Genomic DNA, 26,184 nt, shown 5'->3' with positions numbered 1-26,184 from the left:
AGGAGAGGAAACTGTCCTTCAGGAACCACAAAACTGTGGCAGGGCCCTTACCTCTCGGTTCGCCACTGCATCTCCAGGGCCAAGACAGTGCTTGGCAGCTTGTAGGAGCTCAGTAAATCCTTGCTGAATTAATGAATGAATGCCTAAGCAGAGTTTCTAAAGTCATCAGGGAACTTCAGGAAACCAGAGAGACTTAGCAACCCTAGGTAACACTGTTACCTAAACTAGGTAACAGTTTAGCTTTGAACTCTAAACTGTTATAAAAATCTAAGGCATTGCATAGACTGCTAAGCAATGCCCTTTGGCGGAGTGTATAAATAAATATGAAACAGGCAAAGCTTTCAAATACCAGACTGAACTGAAACTGCAAGCTTCCAAATAAACTGGTTGGGAACAAATGATTTTGCTGCTGAACTTCAAATAAACTGGATCTACTTCCTGCAATATTTCCAATGTGATCTCATTCAAAATTTTATTGGCCAAAATTAGGACTGAATCTATGCCACCCTCGCTGTGTGTATGTTCTCTGCAAAGCAGGGGACATGAGAGAATTAGATTTGCAAGAGATTTATTGGGGGTAATGTCTGTCAAGGCTAAAGAAGGAGGAACAGGAGAAGGCAAGGGAGGGCTTTCAGACCATGATTCGGCAGGGACACCTGGGAAAGGAGGAGGGGAAGGAAGGAGGCATGGGAAAGAACCACCTCAGGCTTGATGCAGTCCTGAGAAAGTTTCAGCCAGGCTAATGGGAAATCCTGGAGCCAAAGTTGCCAGGAAGAAGAGTTCCACATCCTGTAGGAATAGGCCAGCATGAGTACCCACCCCCCGCCCCGCATCAGTCACCGGCTAGAAGAACGTGGTCTCAGCATGAACATGGTGGCAGAGCAGAGGGGCAGCAGCTGGGCTCTCGGTCCACTGCCCCCACAGCACCAGTTCTAGGCCGCACGTCTTCGGGGCTTTCACAGACACTGTTTGAAATACCATTCTCCCCGGAATGACTCTTGTTTCCTGTAAATCCAAACAGGCTCTTGTGAAATTACGCCCGCTATCAGTTGACTACTCGAAGTAGATAACAGGTAAGCTATCCCACCACCACCATCTTTTCCTCCCCAGGGCCGTAACTTTTCATTCCACTAGTCAAGATAGAATTTTCTCACAGAATGTCAATCAATAGCAAGCTTTTATTTAAAAAATAGAAGTCTGTTCTTTCATTTGCTTATTTCCAAAGAATCAAGCTCATCCCGGGCAGCCTGCACGGTGGCTGTCCAGAGGGACTGAAAAGGGAGGCATCTGGTCACCATCATCCAGCAGTAAATTCTTTACGGGGTTAGATTTTGAGTTCTTCATGCTGCTCGCGGTCAATCAGTGGCCGTGATTTTGGTCCAGGAGCCATCCACGGATGGATGGCCATCCCTCCAAGCCATCCAGAGGCTGAGCCATCCTTAGCTCCTACCCAGATGGAACAACTTCCGCAGAAAGGCTGGTCCTCCCCAGTAACCCCTGTAAGAAATGACACGGAGAAGTTCTTTGCGTCGGAAAAGATGGGGGTGACTTCGGCCAGCCTGGCGGCTCCTCACACAAAATACTTACCAGGCCGTACAGCAAGGCTGACAGCGAAGCGGGAAGATCCCAGGACTAGGAGGGGACAAGTCCTGGCTTTGACACTGACTTGCTATGTGAGCCTGAACATGCTGACTCAGTTCAGCCAAACAAAGCCCCTACTACATGCAGAGCTGCAATCCTTTCTACTTTCACTTGCTCATGAATTAAGTATAGGTCAGGGTTTCTCAACCTCGGCCCTCTTGACATTTTGGACCAGGTACTTCTTTGTGGTGGAGGCTGTCCGGTTTAGCAGCATCCTTGGCCTCTGCTCACTAGATGCCAGGAGCGTCCCCTCCAGTTGTGACAACAGAATGTATCTCCAGATGTTGTCAAACGTCCCCTGGGGAGCAAAACCACCCCTGGCTGAAAAACACTGGTATCGATATTCTGACTTACTTTTCTTAAAGGGTTTAGGAAAGTCAAATGAGATCATTTTTTTTTTTTGCAACAAAAAAAGAGGAATTATTAAGTTTGGTACTCTGTTTACTACTTGAATGCCTACTATGTAGCTGTCTCTTTTATGTATTGTCTCATTCTTCCCCATCCTGTGAGGAAGACAATGTTACTTTCATTTTGCAATAAGAAACTTAAACACAGAGAGTTTAAGCAACTGGCCCTAGGACACACAGCTAGTAAATGGCAGACGCGTGATTCAAACAAAGGTCAGACTCCAAAGCTTATGCTCTTAATCGCTATGTTTTCTTTGTCCTATAACATAATAAAAACAAAAGCAAGGTAGCAGATGATAAAGTACTTGACATGTCAAAAGTGATTTACTATGATGATTACTATTATTTATCCAGCAGCAAGAGAGAACCAGAACCTGGAAGACAGAAGACTCGGTCACTGCCAATAATGAAAACAACAGGCTGCATCCCCTGTGGGTGGTAGCTGTGCTAGGGCTCCCTTCCCTCACCCAGGGCAGCCTCTTTCCCACCACATCTGGCTGAGGCTTCAGAACCCTTCTCAGGCTGCCATCACTAATCTATGAGACATGGCACAGCAAGGTGGTTCCCTTTCGCGAGTCCTGCTCGGGGTCATATCTCCTGAAGCTGGAAGGCCTTTTGGAAACAACCACCCTGCACAAGTCAGTACGATCTGCTGACAGCTGTGCCTCTCCCCCAGGCAATGCACTGACCTTAGCATCACATTCCAATACAGGAATGGCATCATGTCAGCCTTCATGAGGTACATGGAGAGCCTCTCTTTGCTCTGGTCAAAGGGGAAGGTTTCCAGGGGCTGAGCGTTGTAGTCAAATTCCGCAAGAATAACACGGTTGTAGCCAGTCACCAGCGGACACGACGTGTAGCCATCATACTAAAATTGGCCATGAGACAGAGTTGGAAAGTGGCTTCTTTCATGGTGCTATCTAGATACTTTAGAATTTATTATTTACTCTGAACAGTTGTAATTTTTTCTTTTTTTGTATATTCTAATTTTTTGTACAGTGAAAAAATAGAAATTATATAACACGAATATACTAAAGGCAAAAACTGAAGTGCCCACATTAGAGAAACTAATTAAGAAAGTGGCAAAATTGTGGGAAAACACTGTTTTCATGCAGAATGGAAGATGGTCAATTGAGACAGTGATTCTTACAAGGCATACAAACCTTCTTCACTGGTGTTTGATTCTTCATAATCAGAGAAATTGTTCTGTCAAGTATTCCTGACTGGGCAGCTACATGAGAAATGGAGAAGTCAGAAAAACATAAGCATCTAGATTTTCCATGAAAACCAATTTGCAAATAACTTTAATGTGAACAAGTTAAGAAGACCCCATCCCTCCAGATTGTAACTAGAGCATAACTCTTAACCCAGTGATGAAATCTAGCTTCACCAGGGACAAGACAAACTAACATGAGGGGCTCCTGAGGTGACACAGTGGCAGGTAACACAGCCTCACTGTGGAAGTCTTGTCGAAACGTATGATCTGAATCTGATCATCAAAAACTACTAGACGGTTCTAAATTGTGGGATATTCTACAAGATAACCGGCCTGGACTCTTCAAAAATGCCAATGTCATGAAAGTTAAAAAAAAAAAAAAAATGTCAGAGGCTTCTAGATTAAAGAAAACCAAAGAGACAGGACAACGAATACAGAGTGTGGCCCTTGACCGGCTCATGAATTTAAGGGGAATTAGGGCCGGGGGGCAGATAAAGCTATAAAGGACATTTTTAGGGAAAATGGAGAAATAAAAACTGGATTGTATTGATGATTTTATAATACAATGCTTAATTTATTGGACATGATAATGGTCTTGTGGGTATAGAGGAGAAAGTGCTTTTTCTTAGGAGATAGAGGTAGAAGTGTTTGAGAGTGAAGTATCATGATGTCAAAACTTACTTTCTAATGACTCAACCAAAAAATGTACATAGTGATCAAGCAAAATATTAATTTATTGGTTAATTATTATGTTAGTCACAAAATATTAATAACTGGTTAATACCTGAAGGGTATATGGGTATTCATTGTACTTTCAAATTTTTAATAGATTTGAGATTTTTGAAATGAAAAGTTGGGGGAAAATTACTGTTAATAATGAAAAAGACAGGTTTCCCTGGTGGCGCAGTGGTTAAGAATCCTCCTGCCAATGCAGGGGACACAGGTTCAAGCCCTGATCAGGGAAAACCCCACATGCCGCGGAACAACTAAGCCCGTGCACCACAACTACTGAGCCTGCGCTCTAGAGCCCGCGAGCCACAACCTACTGAGCCCACGTGCCACAACTACTGAAGCCCGCGCACCTCGAGCCCATGCTATGCAACAAGAGAAGCCACCGCAATGAGAAGCCCGCACACCACAACGCACCACAACAAAGAGTAGCCACTGCTTACCGCAACTAGAGAAAGCCGACGCGCAGCAATGAAGACCCAATGCAGCCAAAAATAAATTTTAAAATAGTAATAATAATAATGAAAAAGACAGTCAATGGATTTCCTAGAAAGTCTTTCTTAGGTTGACATAGTCAAGCAAAAGTAACACATGTTTGGCAGGTGTGTAATTCACACAAAACGCTCCCATACCCGTCAGCAGGGAGGTCCGTGTTTCATAACATCTAAAGAAGACAGTTCCTGTCTACAGAATACAGAATCTAAAAGGCAATTCCCTCCATCACTGCTAGAGCAGAACATTGACGTGAAGAATTTAGTTTCCCAGGCTGAGGCCTTAATCATGTACCAATCAGGGCACTCTCCACTGTATCTGTCTTAACAGTGCAATTTTCTGCTCTGCAAGCTTTCATTGACTTGCATGTGTTTTCTGGGGAAACAAATGCTTCCCTAGTTTTACGGTGTTTCAGGCAGAAGAAAAATAGCCAACCTGCCTGGCATCGAGGGCAAAGAAGGCCAGGGATGCGAGCACGGCAGTATGAGAAGTAAGAGAATTCTCGAGAGCTGGAAAAGCGGTACCTCTCTCTCTCTAATGCCCCCTCCCCTGAAAACCACCCCTCTGACAGAGAAAAGGCAGACGAGGTCGTGCTACTCTGGTGCAAAGCACTCAACAGATACTTTCTTCTTTACACAACACTAGGTTCACTTGACAACTTGCTTCTGTGTTGGGGAGGCCAAAGTCATTTTTAGGCCACAAAAGTTTCTTCATTATTAATGAAGATAATGAAATATATCTTCATTAATATAATTAGCACATAATGAAATGCCACTTGTGCCCAACTTTTGTTTCTGTTATGACGGTGCCTGAGGATGACATCATGTTGGGCGGGGAAGAAACACAGCTCGTGGTCTTACCGACGGCAGCAGCGGTCTTTGACGTTGGCAGGTTGGTGCAGTCCCCAATCCCAAACACGTTTGGGTAGCGCTTGTGCTGCAGAGTGTCTTTATCCACGTCCACCCAGCCGGCAGCATCAGCCACAGGACTTGCCTTGAGGACATCCGGTGGGCTCATTGGTGGTGTAACGTGAAGCATTTCATACTGCAAAAAAAGAGGGCATATCCAAATGTGTGTTTCTTCTGTTATTTCTATAGCCCCACAAGCTCCCGTCCTAACTCCCTAACCCACACACTGTACTATGGCTGCACGGAGCAGTATAAGTTAGTGCTCAAACTGATCCACACCCACTCCAAGATTTTCCATGCTCCTGTGCAATGTCGTGATAAAATAACTGGCATGGGGCTTCCCTGGTGGCGCAGCGGTTGAGGCTCTGCCTGCCAATGCAGGGGACACGGGTTCGAGCCCTGGTCTGGGAGGATCTCACATGCCGTGGAGCGACTGGGCCCGTGGGCCACAACTGCTGAGCCTGCGCGTCTGGAGCCTGTGCTCCGCAACAAGAGAGGCCGCGATAGTGAGAGGCCCGTGCACTGCGATGAAGAGTGGCCCCCGCTTGCCGCAACCAGAGAAAGCCCTCGCACAGAAACGAAGACCCAACACAGCCAAAAATAAATATAAATAAATTTAAAAAATTAAAAAAAAACTGGCATGGTCTCCCTATACAGAGGGCACGTGATCCCTTGGGCAGTAGGCATGGGGGAATCTGAAATACTGGGGTGAACCTCACTAACATTTTGAAAGAACTCATTGATGTTTCTATTTATTACTAAAACAAAGCTGGGGGTGTATCTCATTTGCTTTCTCCCTGACCCTCAGCTGTCGACTTGTAAAGTCTGGTACTTCAGTTTTATTCTGCAAAGAGGTTCTCAGAGCACCTGAAACTTGGCCATGTTAGGAGCTCATAAGTGGGCACCATTCCCAAATGTGGATCAACACTCAAAATACATAAAGAAAACCATCAAAACACCAATTTAAGGTGAAATAAAGGTGGCAAGAATATTGGCTAGCACTTTGAAGAAGGAAGGGGTCTGATTCAGCGTTGGGTTTACTGAACCATGTGGGAGGCAGGGTGGATTTTTTTTCCAAAAACCTGTATCAGGGTTACCCTTGGCAATAGGGCACTAACCAAACCTGGTCAATTCTGATGGCTCATTTAACTCTTTTGTTTATGTAATGTTCTTTTTTGTTTACATGATGTTTTGCAGCTTATCCTTTTTATTCCTTTTATTTAATAAACTCCATCTAGCAATATCAAATTGATTTAAATGTACACAAAACATTTCATTACGGTGAAAACTTTAGCATCTTAGGACAATCCTAACCTTGTGATAGTCAACAACCCCTGGTTTCTATAAGGAGCTCTGTCCCCTCACCAGGGCCTGGCAGTCATTGGTGGCAGAGGGAGTTAGGAAGGTGACTTGTATTTATTTCCACTCTCAGACAATTATAAGCTTAAACAACCTTAAGGTAGAAGGAGTGGGGCAAATGGGCAGTGTTCTGCAAAGTACTCTGGGTGGCTCTTTAGGAGCCTGGGTCCCTGAGGCTGGGTCTGTTCATTTACATGGAGACTGAGCACATGTCTGCAGGACAGCAGATGGAACGGTCAAGAACCGTCATCCACCAAATTATTAAGGCCATGTCTATACTTCTGCAGTTAACCAGACCACTTTTTTTAGCTGAGGGCTAAACCTTACTAAAGTTAATGTGCTTGAATTTCACAAATACACGTGAATTTCATACATCTTTTCTAGAAGGAAGGTTAAATATTTCTACATAATCATCATAAAGGTATGAAAGTTTTATTTGAGAAAAGAACTACTGGGGTCTGCTTTATAGATTTGCTGAAAATTAACATTAGCATTCAGTTGTAGTTTGTTCTTTATCCATTATTTCCATAAATTGAATCTGATAAATAACTTGGTTCTCCTTCATTAACATAAATCATCTATTCAGAATATAAACTTTAATGTTTATAAGCAGCATTTGGGAGACTTGTGGAAAATGCAGGTTCCTGGGCCCCACCAACCCCCAGATCCCAATCCAGTAGGTGTGGGAGAAGAACAGGAATCTGCACTTTAACAAAATCCCCTAGTGATTCTGACATATGAAACCTGTAGATGATAGTCTTAGAAGCTCTGGCTTGAAGGAACAGGTTCATTTACAATGAAAAATGAAATGCTATTACTTAGGCAAGTGATTTCACCTTTCCTTTCCTCATCTATAAGGAAATGCACTACATTAGACAATCTCCAAAATCTCATCTAGTTCTAGGACTCCATGATATAAAAAAAGTTCAGATTTTTAAAAACATAGGAGACTTGGACCAGTTCACAAGCTCTCTATGAAGGATCAGAGACTATAGGCTTTTGGGTACATTTAATTCTTTACAGCAGTGGTGCCCAATCCTGGTGACACAAGAGAATCATTAGGGGAACTTTTGAAATTCCCAATCCTCAGTCCACACCCTAGACCAATTAACCAGAATCCCTGGGGGTTAGCCCCAGGCATCAGCACATTTTAAAAGCTCTCCAGGTTATTGCAATGTGCAGCCAGGGCTGAGAGCCACTGCTCTAAAGCCTTTTGGTCGATTTTTTGAAATTCATATTTTAAACAGTGGAATTGGGTCTGGAGGGAAAATCTTACCTAAAATCTTATACTTCAAAAGGGCACAAAAATAATCTTGTTTCCTTATAAACCCTTTAGAAGAACAATAACCATTTATTTATGCAAGTCCCTATCTGTAGCCTCAACTATCCACAGCACAGCTGAGAACCAAAGTAAAAAGGCCCAAATAACAAAATTAAGTCCATGCACTCAAGCTCATACACTTTGCTCATAAAAGTATGCTGTGGGCCCTCACACATAGCCAATTTGCTTTTACTTTACATAAAATGTAATGAGTTTGGCTATCTCATTTTCCAGCCAATAAAAAATTAGAAATAGCGATTTAAAAGAGCTGAAGCTGGAGGGAACTTCCAAAGTCACAACTGCCTGACAGCCAGGAAAAAAGAAAACTGGAAAACCACAAAGGGGACACACACAAAGTCAAATAACAGAGTAGTCTGAGACTCTTTTGTAAGGTGATACCTAGCCCTAAACAACCCAGTAGGCCCTAACAGCATAACTATGCAAGAGCTATGCAAAATTATGACCCTGAGCTGGGGCAAGCAGATGAGCCTGAGACATGCTGTGACACCAGAAAGCGAGGAACTGCTCAAAAATATGATGGGGACATGTCACAGGGACATAGGAGCCATCCTGAAAGGGCTCCTACTGACCAAATCTGGGACAACTTGAGCACCAAAATAATTAAGGACAGGGATGAATTATAAACCACTGGGGGAAAAAACAGAAATTCATGAGTTCATACTAATAATTACTTAATTAATTGAGAAGAGAGGGCTTTTGCTGACAGGATGCCAAGAGTCTACCAGTAAAGGTGGAGGGAATGCTGGACTGGAACATCATTTTGCAACCACCGTAGTAAAGACTGGATTAGGCAAAAATCATCAATGGATGTTAAATCTAGTGGGAAACTTTACTGAGTAGGGTCTTTGCATGGTCTGAAATTGCACCCCCCCCCACCCACGCCAAACTCCTTATTATTAGCAAGGAAGAAAAAGAATAATAATTATACAGTGGAGGAATTGGACCATATCTTGACTGGCGATCAAAATGAACATCTTCAGCGAGGGGCAGATGAGTACTGTGTGCTTTCCAGTGTGATGCCCTAGAAAAACACACCACTTATGTGGTATTTCAGTCCAAAAAGCAGAGCCTGAAACTCATCAGAAGAAAACATAAACAAACCCAAAAGGAGGAACATTCTATTAAAAAATAAAAGTGGGGTGGGAGGGAGCTGTATTATTCCAAAATGTCAGTGTCATGGAAGACAAAGAAAGCCTGTGGAAACATTCCAGATTAAAGGAGGCTAAAGAGACATGACAATTATACCGGCTTCTGTCCTGGAGGGGATGGCACTACAAATGCTACTTGTCAATCAACAAAACCAGACTGTAACTCATAGATTAAAATATTGTATCCATGCTAAATTTACTGAATTGATAACTGTACTGTGGTTATGTCAGAGAATACTCCTATCTCTTAGGAAATTTACAGTGAAATATTTAGGGGTAAAGGACCATATTGTACGATGTACATAACTCACCTTTAAATGCTTTGGGAAAATATATTATATTACATTACATTACATTATACTTACATATAGAGAGAAAGAGAGAGAAACAGAAAGTGAAATCAATGAGTAAAACTCTAATAAGTGAATCTAGGTAAAGTCTATATACAGTCTTCTTTGCACAATTTTTATTTTTGCAACTTCTCTAAGTTTGAGATTATTTCTAACTAAAAGTTTTTTAAAATATGACCTTGAGTCATTAGCAACATTTTAAATGATAGTCATTACATGCCATTTAAGAAAGGAAAGATGTGTGAAATACATTTCAAAAAGAGCTTGTACTAGGAAGCTTAAAATGTGAAGTTTTGATGTTTACAAAATTAATCTTTGGTTCACTTCAAAATTTCCTTTAATGGACTCCTTCATTCCTCTAAAAATGCTGAATGAATAAACTGTGACTCTATGTACTGTTTCCTCATTAGTAACAGCTCTTGCCAGAATGAGATAAACAAATGATGCTTCCATGCATGTTCTCCAGATGCCTTTACATCTTGTTCTTAATGTACTAGTCCCACACTTCACAGAAGAAGAAACAGACACATAGAAGCCAAGCCCATATACAAAGGCTAGATCTTTCCAAGCAGGATGTGGCTCCACCAGATCTTTCAAGGATTTTTAAGCATTTCCCTTCAGGCACAGGTGAAAGATGTTTAAAGACAGCCCCTTCCACAGAAGAAAGATACCCATCATTCTTGAACTACCCACAAGCAGGGCTGACTCTCACAGACCATAAATTGAGACAATCACCAAATCCTGCATTTAAGGAGCCTTTCTTAAACTCTAGGCAATAACTGAAGTTGTAAAATATTTTTGGCAGCTTCAAGTGACTCAATGCCAAGGAAGTACACACAAAATAGCATAAAAATTCACTTGGTACTGGTAGATGAAACCTGCTCACCTCCCATAGACAGAGCCTCTTATCTCTTTCTCTTCCCCACCCATTTTGGTCCACCATCTGCCCTGTTGCAACCCTAAGATGCTCACTGTACCAGCCTCCCAAGCACATGATGCTGATGGACAAGGAAGTGGGGGCCTCAGCGTCGCCTGCATCTATGGCACTGCTCAGCTGACAGCTTCACCTCCACACTCACTGAAATCACTTGGGTCTCTCCAGGTTTGTCCAGATTTTCAAAAACAGCCTCTTGTTTATCAGCTCGGACTTCAATGAGGTTTTGCTTGTAGTTAACGGTGAGGTTCCTCTCCCGGATAATCTCCTGCAGGGCTTCTGCATACTTCTTGACCCCAAAAATTGCTCCAAGAGAAGTGTTGAAAATGATATTGGCCTTGGATCGCTTCCCCGTCTGAGAAAAAGAAAAGAATAGAAACAACCAACATCAAAGTATTACTCCAGCCACCCTTTTTTTTTTAACCTAGACAAGACTTAAAACCCTCAGAAGAGACCTCGCCAGCTTTCTCCATCACTATGCGCTGGTGGGTGAGCTGTGGACCAATCCACTGCCTCCTCATTTTCTGTCAGTGACACAGCAACTAAGAGCAACTTGATTCAGGTGTTGAGGTGGATCCTGTTCAAAGAGGGCCAGAGATGAAAGTCAAGTCCAAGGGAAGATAGAGCTGAATTGTTCATTCATATATTCATTTGTTGATTCACTCAGTAAACATTTAATGAGGTCCTAGAGTTGGCCCGGTACTATTCTAGGTGCTGAGAGGACAGAAGTGAACAAAACAAAGTTCCTGTCCCCTTGGCTCATACACTCTAGTATTGTTCATATGTTTCAGAGAGGCTGGTATCCTCCCAAGTGCCTAAGATCTTAAGGCACCTGAAAGAGAACCTTCCTCTCAGGCCATCTAAGACTTGGGAGATGTTATGCAAAGAGAATTCCAGGAGGGAAGAAAGCTAACCTCTGACTCTTTTCTTTTGTTCAGCTCCGTTTAGGATTTTCTCACCTGGATCACACTATTTGAAAGAAGATGGGTGGGTAAGAACCTCAAAAGGCTGTGCCAACCCGGAATTCTCATGACCCAGAGTGACCTTTTCTTAGAAACAGCAGTGATGGTGGACCTGTTCCTTAACTGCCCACCCCACAGGGTTGGGGCAGGTTTACATAACCCAGGGGAAGGCCTTCCCAGTGCTGGGCTCCAAGCACACATTCAACACCTCTTCAGTCCCACCTTCCCCTCCCCTTCTGCCCACCTGTCCCTTTACAGAACCAGAGGCTGCTTTGAATCCTGTCACTGTCTCAAGTCAAACCGCGCTTTGGTAAACCAACTGTGACATCCCACACATGGGCAGGAGGGCGACAGCAGCTTCTCCACAGCTTCTCACCAGGTGTACCTGAGCTGTGGACACCTGAAGGTGTTTGAGGAATGCTGAGAAAGCATCCCCACCCAAACATCTCTTTCCACTAAGGTCCAAAGTTCTAAGCGAACAATTTTTTGTCTTTAGAGTTGGCAGTTTGCCTATTATACACCCAAGAATATACAATAAGAGCCAAAAAATATTCATAACACTGAAGTTGAGCGGGAGCAGCTGAGGATATTATGTACAAACATGAACAATGTGCAACTAATTGTGCAAATGCACGGATATATTTAAACAATCTCTAACATACCTCACCAGTCGACTTTTATACACACGTTTAAAAGTATATTACAAAGACTATTTAATAACATATAATACATATAAATTTGTCTGTACAGTATGATTATAACCATGTTAAAAAAAAACATGTATAGGGAAAAAAATGGAAGTACATGTCAAATTGATGACAGCAGCTATACCAAAGCAATTGGATTATGAGTGACTTCTTCCTTTTTTTCTATTTTGTAAACTTCCAATTACATAATTTTGTACATATGTAATAAAAATTTTTAAACAGAAAAGGTACTTTGACATGGATAAAAATGAAATCCCTTCTGCCCTCCTTGTCTCCATCCCTGGAAAAGAAGCATACCTTCCTGAAATAGGCCTCTGATAAATACATGATCTTCTGCGGGGCTCCAGCGCACTTCACTGGAGTATTAGGGAAGGTAAAGATGGCATTGCCCTCCTTAAAGTCCTGCAGAGCTTTCCATGTCTTCTCTACCGTCTTAACTGAATAATTGGACCCTATCTTGGGATGGGCAAAACCTTCAGGGAGGCCTTTGATCTGCAACAAAGCACACAAAGAAATTATTATTTAACAAAAGTGCAAACGGAGTCTGTGTTTAGAGTCCTTGTTCTCTGCCATTTCTACAACCTCTCAAGTATTTCAGCACAATCATTAGCCCCAGGACTCAAACACAGTGGAGCAGGCAGGTGGCTGAGGGATCTGCTAAGCCCAGAGCTGTGGTGCCCGCAGTCACCTGTCAAAGCACAGAACAGGCTTGGCCTGGCGGAAACCCTCGGCCTCCCTGGCCTGGAGACCAGGATTTGAACCTATCTCTTCCCACCATCAGAGTGAGGACAAGAAGCCAGGCTTACTTCCTTTTCGGAGAACCAGTTGCCTGACTGGGAAGAAAAAGAACAACAGGCAGAACCAAGAGCCATACTGTCAGTGATTAACAAAATTAAATTACTCTGTATCAGGTTGGACCAGGCCCAGCTCTCGGTAAAGGCCGCAAAGGCAGGAAATTAAAAGCATGGACTTGGGAACCCTACAGACCCAGCCTGAGTCCTAGATTTCCACTTACAAGCATTGTGATCCTGTGTAAATTACCCAATAAATCAGCTGGTGGGTCTCACGTGTGGCCCCCAGAACAGGACCACCTGGGAACTTGTCAGAAATGCAAATTATCAGGCCCCACCCCAAACCTACTGGATCAGAAACTCAGAGGCAAGAGCAGAAATTGTTTTAACAGGCCCTGCAGGTGATTCTGATGCACACTGAGAAGCTCATGTTCAGCATCTGTGAAATGGGGATAAAAGTAACTGCTTCGTGGGGTTGTTGCCAGGAATAAAGGAGACCAAGCGTGTAAGGTGATTAGAAAAATGACACTTACGTGGTAGTGCTTTGTAAGTATTAGTGTATTCCTGCCAGGAAGATTAACTGGGTCCCTGTCTTAAATGTTAGAAGGTTCATACAATGCAATGAAGATGGAAAGGAGTGAGTTAAGAGACTCAAGCACAAGCAGGGAACCATCAAAAACAGTCATCAAGATGGCCTGGTCCTTCAGAACCTCCCCAGGCTGTTCTCCAGCCTGTTCTCCAGGCTGTAGGGCACCCACCTGCAGAGTCACCCAACATCTATTCCTCAGGTCTCAAGGAAACAGAGTCCTATGGTCTCCTCCATTGCATCCAACATTAAGAGCAACTATTCCTCTGATTACTGACCATATCTTCTGCTGCAGTTTAAGTAGTTGTAATATTCTCAGTCTCAACAACAGTAACCATTTATTACCATAAAATCACCTTGCATTTTAATGTTTCTGCAGTTTCACATCTATGTTAATATTCACTCTATTCACTATACTCCTCTGGGGGAGGGGGTGGAATATAATTGACCCACAGACACAGACGAGGAAACTGAAGAGCAAGGTTGAAAGACCCACCTAGACTCTTACAGAACTAGATACTGAGGCCCCTGACCACTGCCTGTGGCTCTTCCCACAGGACCTCCACACTTCCTGGCTCCCAAAGAAAAACTCAGTATCCAAGAGATAAACAAACAGCAAATCTGCCTTCATCGTTTTTCTCTAGTCTGAAGAAGTTGTTGTTAAGGAAAAGGGTGCCATAAAGTGGTAACCAAGTTCCTTTTAAGGAGACTTGGTTATAAAGGGCAGTTTATGACGCCACTGAATCCAAGTTGCTTCTGGGAACCCTGAAGCAGAAGGAGCCAGGAAAGTCTGAGAGAGATGAGATAACAGGCTGTGCGCTGGGAGCTGTGGACCGTCCTACTGCACTGAGCAGATCAGCAAGCAGGACACGGTGCTGCAGAGACCCCCTCGGGAGCTGGTGGGGGAAAGAGGCGGAGGCAGCTGGGCAGAGAGAAGCTGCTGCGGTTCAACAGAGCCCAGATCAGAGATCCAGCCCTTCTGGAGGCCCAACTACATTCCTGCCCCCGAGATCCAAACACCTTGGTATCCTCATCAAAGAAATCCCTTTTTGTTTACACTAACCTGGGTAGTTTTCTAGTATCTGCAAAGAGTGCTAAGTAACACAGTAGCCCTGGTAATGTTATTCATGTTCTCTTAGCCTCAGTTTCCTCATCTATCAAGAGGAGATAAAAATATCTACCTCACAAGCAGTTGTGAGGAATCAGTATTAGATTCCTAGCATGGTCCCTGTACATAGTAGAGACTCCATAGTAACAGTTACTTTTAAATATTATTATTATTATTTTTTTAATAAATTTATTCATTTTATCTTTGGCTGTGTTGGGTCTTCGTTGCTGCCACGTGGGCTTTCTCTAGTTGGTGGCGAGCAGGGGCTACTCTTCGTCGCAGTGCACGCGCTTCTCATTGCAGTGGCTTGTCTTGTTGCGGAGCACAGGCTCTAGGTGCACAGGCTTCAGTAGTTGTGGCACACGGGCTCAGTCGTTGTGGCTCACGGACTTAGTTGCTTCGTGGCGTGTGGGATCTTCCCGGACCAGGGATCGAACCTGTGTCCCCTGCATTGGCAGGCAGACTCTCAACCACTGCGCCACCAGGGAAGCCCACTTTTAAATATTATTGTTTCTTGGTTTACTGCAAGAGGGTGCTAAGAACTCTCAGCGCTGGTCTCTTCAAACAGTCCTCCCCTCACGGCACCGGGCTGTCGGGGTGACAGGATGGTGGAGATGGGCTGTCTTTGCTATGTCAACTCTGGTGGGCTTTTTAAGAGGCACGGACGTCCCAGAAATTGTAACTGGCACCTTTCTCCATAGAGTCTCCTCCACAGTTTGTCGTTATATGAGGCTCATGACCCATGGCACCAAACTCATGACACCTTCACACCAAGTCATGGCTTGTTTAAACCTTCACAGAACACGTCCCAGGTCATTTTCACTACACCCTACCCTGGACATGTCATGATTCTGGTTTTTTACACAGAAACACACTTCAAAGACCCTGCTGATCCAACTCAGATGTGGCCCTCACCTGGACCGCATTCCTGAAACCTGTGACCTGGTCATCACAATGCTTTACGTGCTTCAGCTACTTATCCACAGTCCCCAACAAGCTTCTGGAAATCATAATTACTAACTCATCCCATTATGTCTTAGGAAAATAAATTTGAATCTCACAATTTTCAGAAGGCATCTGGTTCTCTAGCTCCCTGAAAAGGGAGGTCTAAGGAACTTCTAGGGCAGCATTTATATTGTGTCGGTCACTTCATACCAAAAAACCCAGCTCTATGCAACAAAACTCAGACATCCTTCCAGCTCCTGATAAGCTAACTGCTGGTATTCTACCCTTAAAGTCTGCTTAAGAATTCACAATCTAAATCTCACTTTCAAAGGAAAATTTAATCTGTAATATAACCAATTAAGTCCTACAGAGAAAGGTAGTTTTCTTGTAAGTGTGGAAAAGGCTGCTATTTTGCAAGAATTACCATCAGGCCATGGATACGCTGAACTCTGATTAAAGTTTAAAGCTAGAACATATCATGATCATTGACAGAATCTTAGAGAAGACTTTTTTAAAACCATAAAAAGACTGCTGAGAAACAAAACTAGAAGGGGATTTCTTAATACTCTTTCTTGTCAAAATGAATGTAAAGCAACTAAATGCGGTTTTGATCGTAGCATAAGTACACCAGTGTAACATAAAAGTAGCTTAAAACAGTACCTTCTCGTAGTCCAGCTGAATTCCGAGAGCAATGATAAGATATTTGTAGGAAATCTGCAACACAAAAAAATGACATTTTAGACCAGGACCCAAAAAGTGGCAGCCCAAGGGCTGACTCAGGCCCCAAATGTGTGTGGCCAACACTGCGTTTCCATTTTTTACCGTGACTGACTTGGGGCTGTGGGTAGTGGGCAGGACAGCAGGCAGGGATGCACGTTCCAGTTTGCCATCATGCCCACCGTTCTCTGCTGCCTCACACCTCACTGCTTCACAAATATTGTATAACCTGCCTGGCCTCTGGGAGCTCGAGACGCCTGTATTTTTACACAGTGGAGAACGACAGCAAAGAGGCCACAGTGCTTCCCTAGTGCTTGTGTTAACACGACATTTTTCATGTTGAAGAGTGGGAGGATGACTTTCAAATCTTAAAACCATCAGCTTTTTTTTTTTTTTAACATCTTTATTGGAGTATAATTGCTTTACAATGTTGTTAGTTTCTGCTGTATAACAAAGTGAAGCAGCTATACGTATACATATATCCCCATATCCCCTCCCTCTAGAATCTCCCTCCCACCCTCCCTATCCCACCCCTCTAGGTGGTCACAAAGCACCGAGCTGATCTCCCTGTGCTACGCGGCTGCTTCCCACTAGCTATCTATTTTACATTTGGTAGTGTATATATATGTCCATGCCACTCTCTCACTTCGTCCCAATTTACCCTTCCCCCTCCCCGTGTCCTCAAGTCCATTCTCTACTACGTCTGCGTCTTTATTCCTGTCCTGTCCCTAGGTTCTTCAGAACCATTTTTTTTTTTAGATTCCATGTATATGTGTTAGCACACGGTACTTGTTTTTCTCTTTCTGACTGACTTCACTCTGTATGTAGGTCCGTCCACCTCCCTGCAGATAACTCAATTTCGTTTCTTCTTATGGCTGAGTGATATTCCAAAAACAATCAGCTTTCTTTAAAAGCTATCAGGCAACTTGTGAATCCCAAGCAAATCTGACCTGTCCTATGAATTGGATCAATATCGTAACTGAGAAACTGCTCTTTTGAGGGTCACTGAAAAGGATGTGTGTGATATAACCTACCTGATCTTGTTTAATGATCTGTTTGGAATTTAAAACTCCTCTCTTTAAATATGGGCATTGTGCTTACCCCTGCTGAGGGCAAAAGTATCCATATTTATTGTGATGGAAATGGGGGTTTAGGATCAGAAGGAAGACAAGTTGAAGCACAAGAGTGTAAGCAAGAAGGATGTCAAGTGAAAGGACTTGCCTAGAAAACTGGAGAATGACTGCCGTGACAGGAGCCCTGAATGGAGCCACAGGTGGTGACTGCCACAGTCTTGTACCAAACAGAGAAGCACTTGTGTTATACAGCAGCAATGTTCTCCTCACTACATCGAACGCTCCTAGAGGATAAAGGTTATGTCTTGTTCCCTATAGTCCTAGAATCTACCACAGTCACTAAATGAAAGTGAGGAAGTTGGTAATGCTTGTTGGATGAAAGGATAGGTGGATGGTTGATTTCAGTTGCTTGTGAAAAATACAGTTTATCAAAGTGGACAGATAATATATACATCTTCACCTGTATGATCTGCCTACCCATAGAGACCGGGTGCCCTTAAATTCCTTGGTCTGTAGGAAGGTGTACCAGGCCCATTAAATGGCTGAGTGAACTGTGTTGAGTCTTCAGGGTGTGAGGTCAGAGATGGCATGGGGTCTGGGGGTGGTGCCCTACAGGTAAGACATATGCATACTGTCAGCAAGAAAAGCCATTGGTTTGTGCATGCCTTGATGGTTCTATTAGAGCATAATATTGATTATTTTAAGGACTAGTAACAGACATGCTTAAGATTATGAAAAATAAATAAATAAATAAATAAGGGAGAATAAACCCTAAAGTAGCAAACAACACAAGAAAGCCTCAAGTCTTTTGAATGAGTTCAAGCTTCCAGGCCAGAAGACCTAACTCTAAGGAACTGCAAAAACTTGTAGACAAAACTTTTGAGCAATTTCAGAGAACAGTGCAGACCCCGCTGGAAGGCTAAATATGGGCAAGTGTTCTAATTTTATACAGGGGATGGGGGAGGTAAATTCTGACACTAACAATTTAGTAAATAGGATGTTTAAACATTTCAAAATTCCAGGCTCATCTACTAAATAGATGTCTCGTAATAATTTAGAAAAAGAAAAGCATCAGCATGTGTTGACAGACTGTAAACCTGCTTTCCATCAGTCAGCAGTCAAATACTCTGCGGGCACAGAGTGGATACTCAACAAATATTTCCTTTTCCTTTTTTCCATGTATTCTTTTTTTTTTTAAATAGATCTTTTTTGGAGTATAATTGCTTCACAATACTGTGTTAGTTTCTGTTGTACACCAAAGCTAATCAGCCATATGCGTACACATGTCCCCACATCCCCTCCCTCTGAGCCTCCCTCCCATCCTCCCTATCCCAACCCTCTAGGTCATCGCAAAACACCGAGCTGATCTCCCTGTGCTATGCTGCTGCTTCCCACTGGCTATCTTACATTCGGTAGTGCATATATGTCGATGCTACTCTCACTTCACCCCAGCTTTCCCCTCCCACCCCATGTCCTCAAGTCCATTCTCTATGTCTACATCTTTATTCCTGCCCTGCAACTAGGTTCATCAGTACCATTTTTTTTTTTTTAGAGTCCACATATATGTGTTAGCATATGGTATTTGTTTTTCTCTTTCTCTTACTTCACTCTGTGTGACAGACTCTAGGTCCATCCATCTCACTATAAATAACTCAGTTTCGTTTCTTTTTATGGCTGAGTAATATTCCACTGTATATATGTCCCACATCTTTATCCATTCATCTGTTCATGGATATTTAGGTTGGTTCCATGACCTGGCTATTGTAAATAGAGCTGCAATGAACATTGGGGTACATGACTCTTTTTGAATTATGGTTTTCTCAGAGTATATGCCCAGTAGTGGGATTGCTGGGTCATATGGTAGTTCTATTTTTAGTTTTTTAAGGAACCTCCATACTGTTTTCCAAAGTGGTTGTATCAATTTACATTCCCACCAACAGTGCAGGAGGGTTCCCTTTTCACCATACCCTTTCCAGCATTTATTGTTTCTAGATTTTTTGATAATAGCCATTCTGACCAGCGTGAGGTGATACCTCATTGTAGTTTTGATTTGCATTTCTCTAATAATTAGTGATGTTGAGCATCTTTTCATGTGCCTCTTGGCCATCTGTATGTCCTCCTTGGTGAAATGTCTATTTAGGTCTTCTGCCCATTTTTTAACTGGATTGTTTGTTTTTTTGATATTGAGCTCCATGAGCTGTTTGTATATTTTGGAGATTAATCCTTTGTCTGTTGTTTCATTTGCAAATATTTTCTCCCATTCTGAGGGTTGTCTTTTTGTCTTGTTTATGGTTTCCTTTGCTGTGCAAAAACTTTTAAGTTTAATTAAGTCCCATTTATTTCATGTATTCTTTAAAAAATAATAACAGCAACATTTCTTGAGCATTCACTCTGTACAACGCACTGTTCTGAATGTTTTACATGTTTTAACTCATCTAATCCTCACAGCAACCCAATGAAGTAGGTATTATTAGTAGTACCAATTTACAGATGAAGAAACTGAGGCACAACTTGTTCACAAAGATTTACTGAACACCTTCTATGTGACAGATATTGTGCTAAGTCCTGGACATACAACGCTAAACAAGAAAGACCCAGTTCCTACCCCTCCAGGAACTCAGTCTAGTGAGCAAGACAGACATTACCAGATAATCACACAAATAATTACTAAACCACAGAATGCTGTGATGGCATGTCAAGGGGGAACCTGACTAGTCTGGTAGATCAGGAGGCTTGCCTGAAGATGTCACCTCTAAGCTAACGATAAGCAGGAGTTAGCTAGGGGAAGAGGTGGACGCAGCATGTGCAAATGTCCTGGGGAAGAAGGAGGCCATGGTATTTGAGGAAATGAGAGGCCTGTGTGCTGGAGTAGGAACAAGGAAGAGAATAGAACCAGGTTAAATCTGGAGAAGGAGCAAGGACCAGTCTACACGGGGCCTGGGGGACACATTCCAAACACACAGAACTCTGAATCAGGGAAAAGTCAGAGACACAGACACACTGAGGCTGGATTTCAGCAGGACCCTCACATTGTAAATAGGATAGGAAAGTGTAAACAAAGAATGGAAATGATTTGGTAAATTTTTTAATATTTTCAAAAGAATATTGATTGATTTATGTAAGCTAGAAAAAAGTTCTCTAGGGGCATGTTAAAGAATTAAAACCTTGAACTTAAATGAAACCATCATGGATAATGGCAAGGAAAAATTGCTAACTGGATGTCTGAATCAAAAATCTAAAAGATCCAGGCAGGCTGGGAGGGTGAACCAAAACCAAGAAGAAGAGACATTGTATGTAGATTTCTGATATCTGGCTATGGAATACTTTTGCTTAAAAAATCTCGGAGAAGAGTCTCACCAACTAATACCAGCTTCTTTCACAGCCCTAAAACAAGACTCTACAACTCTCCCAAGGGTCTAGGCCTTAGATGTCTAAGCAGGACTCAGAAGTGAGAGCACCTCCCAGTGCCTCTCATTCTCAAGAGATAAGACAAGTTTATGTTCCTTAAGATACACACAAACCCAATCACAGAGGACTCTGAGCTATTCCTATAATGCAAAGGGGTCTGACTAGGAGGCAGGCACTGCTGTACCAAAGGGGGATGTGTATTAGAAGATACAAGCCCGCTGGTCCCATGAGCTGGCAGCAGACTGGCAAGGGAAACAAGCCCCAAAACTCAATCTTGTGAATTGCGAACAATCTTGTGTTTAATCCAGTCTGCTCTCCTGGACATGCTGGGGAAAATATGGAAGCGTTTCAAGAGGGAGAAAATAATATATAAAATTTTTAATTTAATGTAAATAAATAAATATGTCTGTATATATTTTAGGATGGGGGATGCTTGACTTGACAGTAGATCATGTGAAAAAAAGACCCAGTGGTTTGAGCTGACCTCTAGCCCAGCATGAATCAGCACTGTGATAACTTGGCAAATGCTAGCTTGGATTCTATCTAGTTGTGGGAGAGAATGTCCCACTCTATTCTGGGCTGTTCTGTAGTGTTGGCTACTCTTCTAGGCACCTCTAGGGGCCACGGATCATGGGGGCAAAACAAGCCAGATGATGTCTCAAGCAGGGTGAAGAGGGTAGTGAGAGGGCTGGAGCTCATGAAATCTGAGGAAAGTGGAGACAGGAGGACAAGTCTACCTGAGGAGAAGACTGACACAGACTCTAAGAGCCACCTTCAAATAGTTGGAGGGTTTCTCCACAGAAAAGAGAGAAGGCTTTCTCTCCCACACTACAGGAAGAATAAGGGGCAAGAACAGTATTATGGCCACTATCACCCTGGAGGCCCAAGAAAGGACAAAAAAAGAGGTTACAGGAGGGTAGATTCTGACTCATTAAACGCAGAACTTTCTTATAACCTGTCTGTCTATAAAAAATGAAGAGGGATAACTTGTCAGAGAAGTCCCTGGCCCTGGAAAGTGTAAATACTAACCCATTTTAAATTCAACCCCCTACCCCACGTGCCTCAATCCCAGTAATTAGGCTCTGTTTTTTTAAATGAATATTCATCACCTTCTAACACATTATATAACTTATTATGTCTACTGTTTATTGTATGTCCTCCTCCACTAGAAATATAAAATCCAGGACAATAAGGATTTTTGTCTGTTTTCGTTCACTTGTATATCCCTAAAACTGTACCTAGGTTATAATAATGCTTAATAAATATTGAGGAAGGAAAGAAGGAAGGGAGGGAGAGAGGGAGGGGAGGGAGGGAGGAAGGAAGGGGGGAAGGAGGGTTGGTTCAGGGTTGATCAGGGTTCAGGGAAAGGCTGCAAACAATCTCTGAACTCCTTGAAATTAAATGCAAAATTAGGTACATATGTGCATTTTCTAGACTGGGCTAACTAAGATCCACACTCAGAAAGACCCATGACCTAAGGAAAGGAATGCCTGGAGCCAATGGTCCCTGCTTAGAGCAAGGGGTTGGATCTGAAAGATTCCCACCAACTCTCAGATTCTACAGTTCTGTGAAAATGCTGGAGTGCCCAGTCTGGAGGGAACCGGGTCAGGATATTAAGGCCAATGATACCCTGGGGGCCCAAGAACCATGGGAGCCCGGAACAGGCCTGTGCGGCACGATGGCTGTCCTGGGCTCAGCAGCAGACGAGGGGACACGATGCCCCGATGGCTCCTAAGCCTGTCTTCTCACTGTCCTGCCCTCATCCCCTCAGTCAGACACAGGGACTGCAGTTGCTGAAAAGTTGTGATCCCTGTGTGGTGGGAGGGGGAGAGGAGACTTCTAAATGGTGCCGAGCAACCATGAGCCTCAAGCTGCAGCAGAAGCAATTCTCAGCCCTGGCACCACCGCAGTCACACAGTTCCCTAACAGCTCTGGCCGAGCTCCCCCGCGTGTGACTGGGACGGATACTTCCCAACACCCCCTTCCTCTGCAGGACCAGGGGTCAGATAGAGAGGCTGGCTGCTTCAAAGGAAAAAGGAGGGAGGTACCTGGTATTTTCACACAGAGCAGTAGTATCTGTTCAATAAAAATTCAGGCATATGATACTGTACCAAGCAATAGGACAAACAGTGGTGTTCAATAAATACTTGTCTTCGTTGTTCATTTATTAATTCAGCATCACTCAGTCCTTCCATCTATCCCATCCTCCGTTCCCCACACCCCCTCCCATCTCATGCAGTATTCAGCACACACACACACGCACATGTATACCGCCCTCTTACCATGAAGCTGTCCAGTTTGATAATGGCTGTGCGCTCAATACAAGCCCTCAGGTTAACAAAAGCCAAAGGACCCGGACGGTTACCTCCTTGTCGTTGTCTGTGTGGATGCAGTTCTTGTCTGGGTTCAGATCAACCACTCTAGCTTTGATCCACTCTACACCAGATGGAATCACACTCGCTGTGGGACGGCCAGATGAGGCTAATGGTTTGGCACCAGCTCCCACCAGGGTCCAGATTGGCTGGTAGAAATGTCTCTAAGAAACAAAGTATTTGGAGATTCATTTCAACGTGAGGCCGATCAAAAGGGTCATAGCTAAAAGTACATGAGCTAGACTCTCTCAATTCCTCCCTCCAGACCCTTGGAGCATCACAGAGAAAAGTCTCCATAAGGTTAGTCTTCCCGCCACCAACTCCACTGATGTCTCCTACTGTGTTAAGCTCTGAAGGGCAGTCACCTACAAAAGAATTCTGCCAAGATCAGCAAAAAAAGCCATAAACTATCTTTAGTGAGCACTGTATTATTTATTGCTTAAATAATACAGATTTAAGATTTGGTGTTTAACATGTACATGTTACATATACATGCATATAAGCACACACACATTATTAATCCATTTATGTGCACGGATATAAAGAAAAAGTAAGCCCCAAAACCTAAATATGGCTCCTCAGAAATTTGTGAGGTAAGTCTGAAAAGTTTACTGCCGCTTTGGGGATGCTCAAAACTTCATTAACTTCCCACTGTGTTTCCCAAGCCCATGGGGAGGACTACAGACATCCCCCATCAGCACTAGGATCCCTCTTCTCCTTTCTCAGAGGCATCAGATCCTACCATGATACCGAAACTTCCAGTATTTTCTGGAGTTCTTCTGCTTCAGATGGTCCACTCTTGATCTCAGCTAGTTGTGAAAGTTCTAGGCTCGGGGTCAAAGGGCATATTGGCTTAATGGTCTCTGAGAATTCCAATGCATCCATGGAGTAGACCAGGGGACCAAGAGATCTCAACATTGTCAAAATGCCTCATACTGGCCAGACAGAATTGCCCACACCCCCAGAGAGTGAAGAGGACATGAGGAACAGCTCTGCAATCTCCCTATAGCCGTTATGCATGGGATCAAAGATAAGGGGGGCAGAGGTCTCCAGTTGTGAGAGCTCAACGACTTCAAGTCCATCTTGAACAGAAAAGGGAATGAAAATACAAACTCGGATTATTTTTTAGACTGCAAACAAGCACGAGCTCTAGCAGTCACTAAACCAGACACAGGAGGGAAAGTGGCAAAGGCCTGAGCCGCTGGCAGCTCCTGCGACAGCCCCTGTCACGCACTTCCTCACAGAGCGGGACAGACCCCATTCTGGCCTCCTGAATTGTGTCCAGTGCCTTGGAGGGGCCTGTCTCATCACAAAGAGTAGCCCCACCGGGAGGCCTTCCATGCGTTAGCTACAATCCACCACAGGCCACCTGATACAGCTCTCAGACCACTGTCATTTCAAATGTTGTCCCTGAATTAAAGTCACTTTTAAGAGGAAATAGACAGAGAGGGCCCTCCAGTCTCCCCACAAGTCACAACCTACCAGTTGGAGATTGCAAAAAAGCCCTGGGCAGCCTCGTTTGGTACTGGGAAGACTTCCTGAAAAGGACCGTGCCTTTCTTGCCCTACCCTCCTCCACCAAACCGGCACCAGATCCATTTTGCTTTTTCCTCCCAAAGATACAGCTTCCCACTGGTGCACACCCAGTTCCTTAGGAAACATTAAGCCAACCGCCAAAATGCTTGACTATTTTTTGAAGCTTTGGACAATCTTAAAATATTTTTCATGAAATAGTGCTTTACAAACACTTCCCAACTTCCCTCCTTGTGTCTGCTAGCTTTTTCTGCTTTATAATCTGTTTATAATCTCTTACACTTATATTTCTCAAACCCACTGACACCTTTTCAGTGGGTTTTTACCTTTCCCCACCCCCACCCCCCCGCCCCTCAACTCATCACCCTTTCTCCAGACTGGAACAGGGAAAGGAAGGTGCAACGGCCACTGATTTTCCTCTGGACATGAGACTGAAGGTGGAGGATGACACGAGTTGAATTGTTTCTCTCCAAAAAATATGCTGACGTCCTAACCCCAGGACCTGCGATCGTGACCTTATTTGGAAATAGGGTCTTTGCAGATGTAATCAAGTTAAGATGGGGTCACGCTGGATTAGAATGTCCTTGACTCTCTAATGTCTATCCATCAGACTGTCTAACGTCTAATCCAATGACTGGTGTCCTTATAAGTAGGTCACGTGAAGACACTAGAGCCACACAGAGAGAAGGCCATGTGAAAACAGAGGCAGAGACTGGAGTGATCTACAACAAGCCAAGGAACACCAAGGACTGTCCACAACCACAGAAACTAGGAGAGAGGCATGAGACAGCTTCCCCTTCCCCCTCAGCCTTCAAGGGGAGCATGGCCTTGCTAACACCTTGGTTTTGGACTTCTAGCCTCCAGAACTGCGAAAGAGTAAATTATCTGTTGTTTCAAGCCACCCCCTTCATGGCAATTTGTTATGGCAGCCCTAAGAAACTAACAGAGAGAAGAACATAAGCCAAGAGATCTGTCCTCGCTCTCTCCCTCCCCCCACCTTCTCCCAATTCTTTTGGACGAACTGCTTTTTATGCCCAGAAAGAGAAGCACTAACCTGGGAACATGGTGGCCTAGGCATGACAGTCATCCCCAGCCCAGCCCCTAATCTACGCATGCATGTGCACGACACACACACACACACACACACACACACACACACACACACACACACACACACACACATGCACTCAAAAGGGGGAGACTTACCTCGCTGGGCTCAATGATGGCCACATTCTCTGCGCCCACTTTCCTCTTCATGCGGGCAGCCATGGTGATCCCACCACTGCCCCCACCCAGCACCAGCACCTCATAGTGGTTCTTGGCTGTGAGGCTGGCCCCTGTGTGAAGCTGAAGTGGTTTGGCCTGCTGACAGCCCAGCCTGAGGAAGCAGGCAAAGAGTCGGACACGGGGGCCAGACACCACAGCGGCCAGCGGGGTCATCTTCGAGCTGGATCAGG

At 43.8% G+C, this 26,184-nt stretch overlaps 2 protein-coding genes across 2 annotated transcripts in view; both read right to left on the bottom strand.

Annotated features, from left to right (window-relative positions):
* Nucleotides 1-1,158: 1,158 nt before the first annotated feature.
* Nucleotides 1,159-26,167, bottom strand: SQOR (sulfide quinone oxidoreductase; the record flags this gene model as incomplete). The annotated part of the gene is made up of 9 exons (XM_082450139.1): nucleotides 1,159-1,497; nucleotides 2,738-2,916; nucleotides 3,212-3,279; nucleotides 5,346-5,529; nucleotides 10,672-10,881; nucleotides 12,493-12,687; nucleotides 16,286-16,339; nucleotides 23,189-23,359; nucleotides 25,934-26,167. 9 exons carry the CDS (start codon nucleotides 26,165-26,167, stop codon nucleotides 1,440-1,442), a joined length of 1,353 nt encoding a protein of 450 aa, XP_082306265.1. The 3' UTR covers nucleotides 1,159-1,439.
* BLOC1S6 (biogenesis of lysosomal organelles complex 1 subunit 6) overlaps nucleotides 26,063-26,184 on the bottom strand; it is a 91,595-nt gene continuing 91,473 nt past the window's right edge. Inside the window, exon 6 of the transcript XR_014260642.1 lies at nucleotides 26,063-26,184. The gene's annotated coding sequence lies outside the window, so the exon portion shown is untranslated.

The sequence above is a fragment of the Balaenoptera physalus genome (genome assembly GCF_965194825.1).
Source record: "Balaenoptera physalus genome assembly, chromosome: 2".
Taxonomy (NCBI): Eukaryota; Metazoa; Chordata; class Mammalia; order Artiodactyla; family Balaenopteridae; genus Balaenoptera; species Balaenoptera physalus.
The sequence above is the reverse complement of the archived record's forward strand: the minus strand, read 5'-3'. Positions and strand labels throughout refer to the sequence as shown.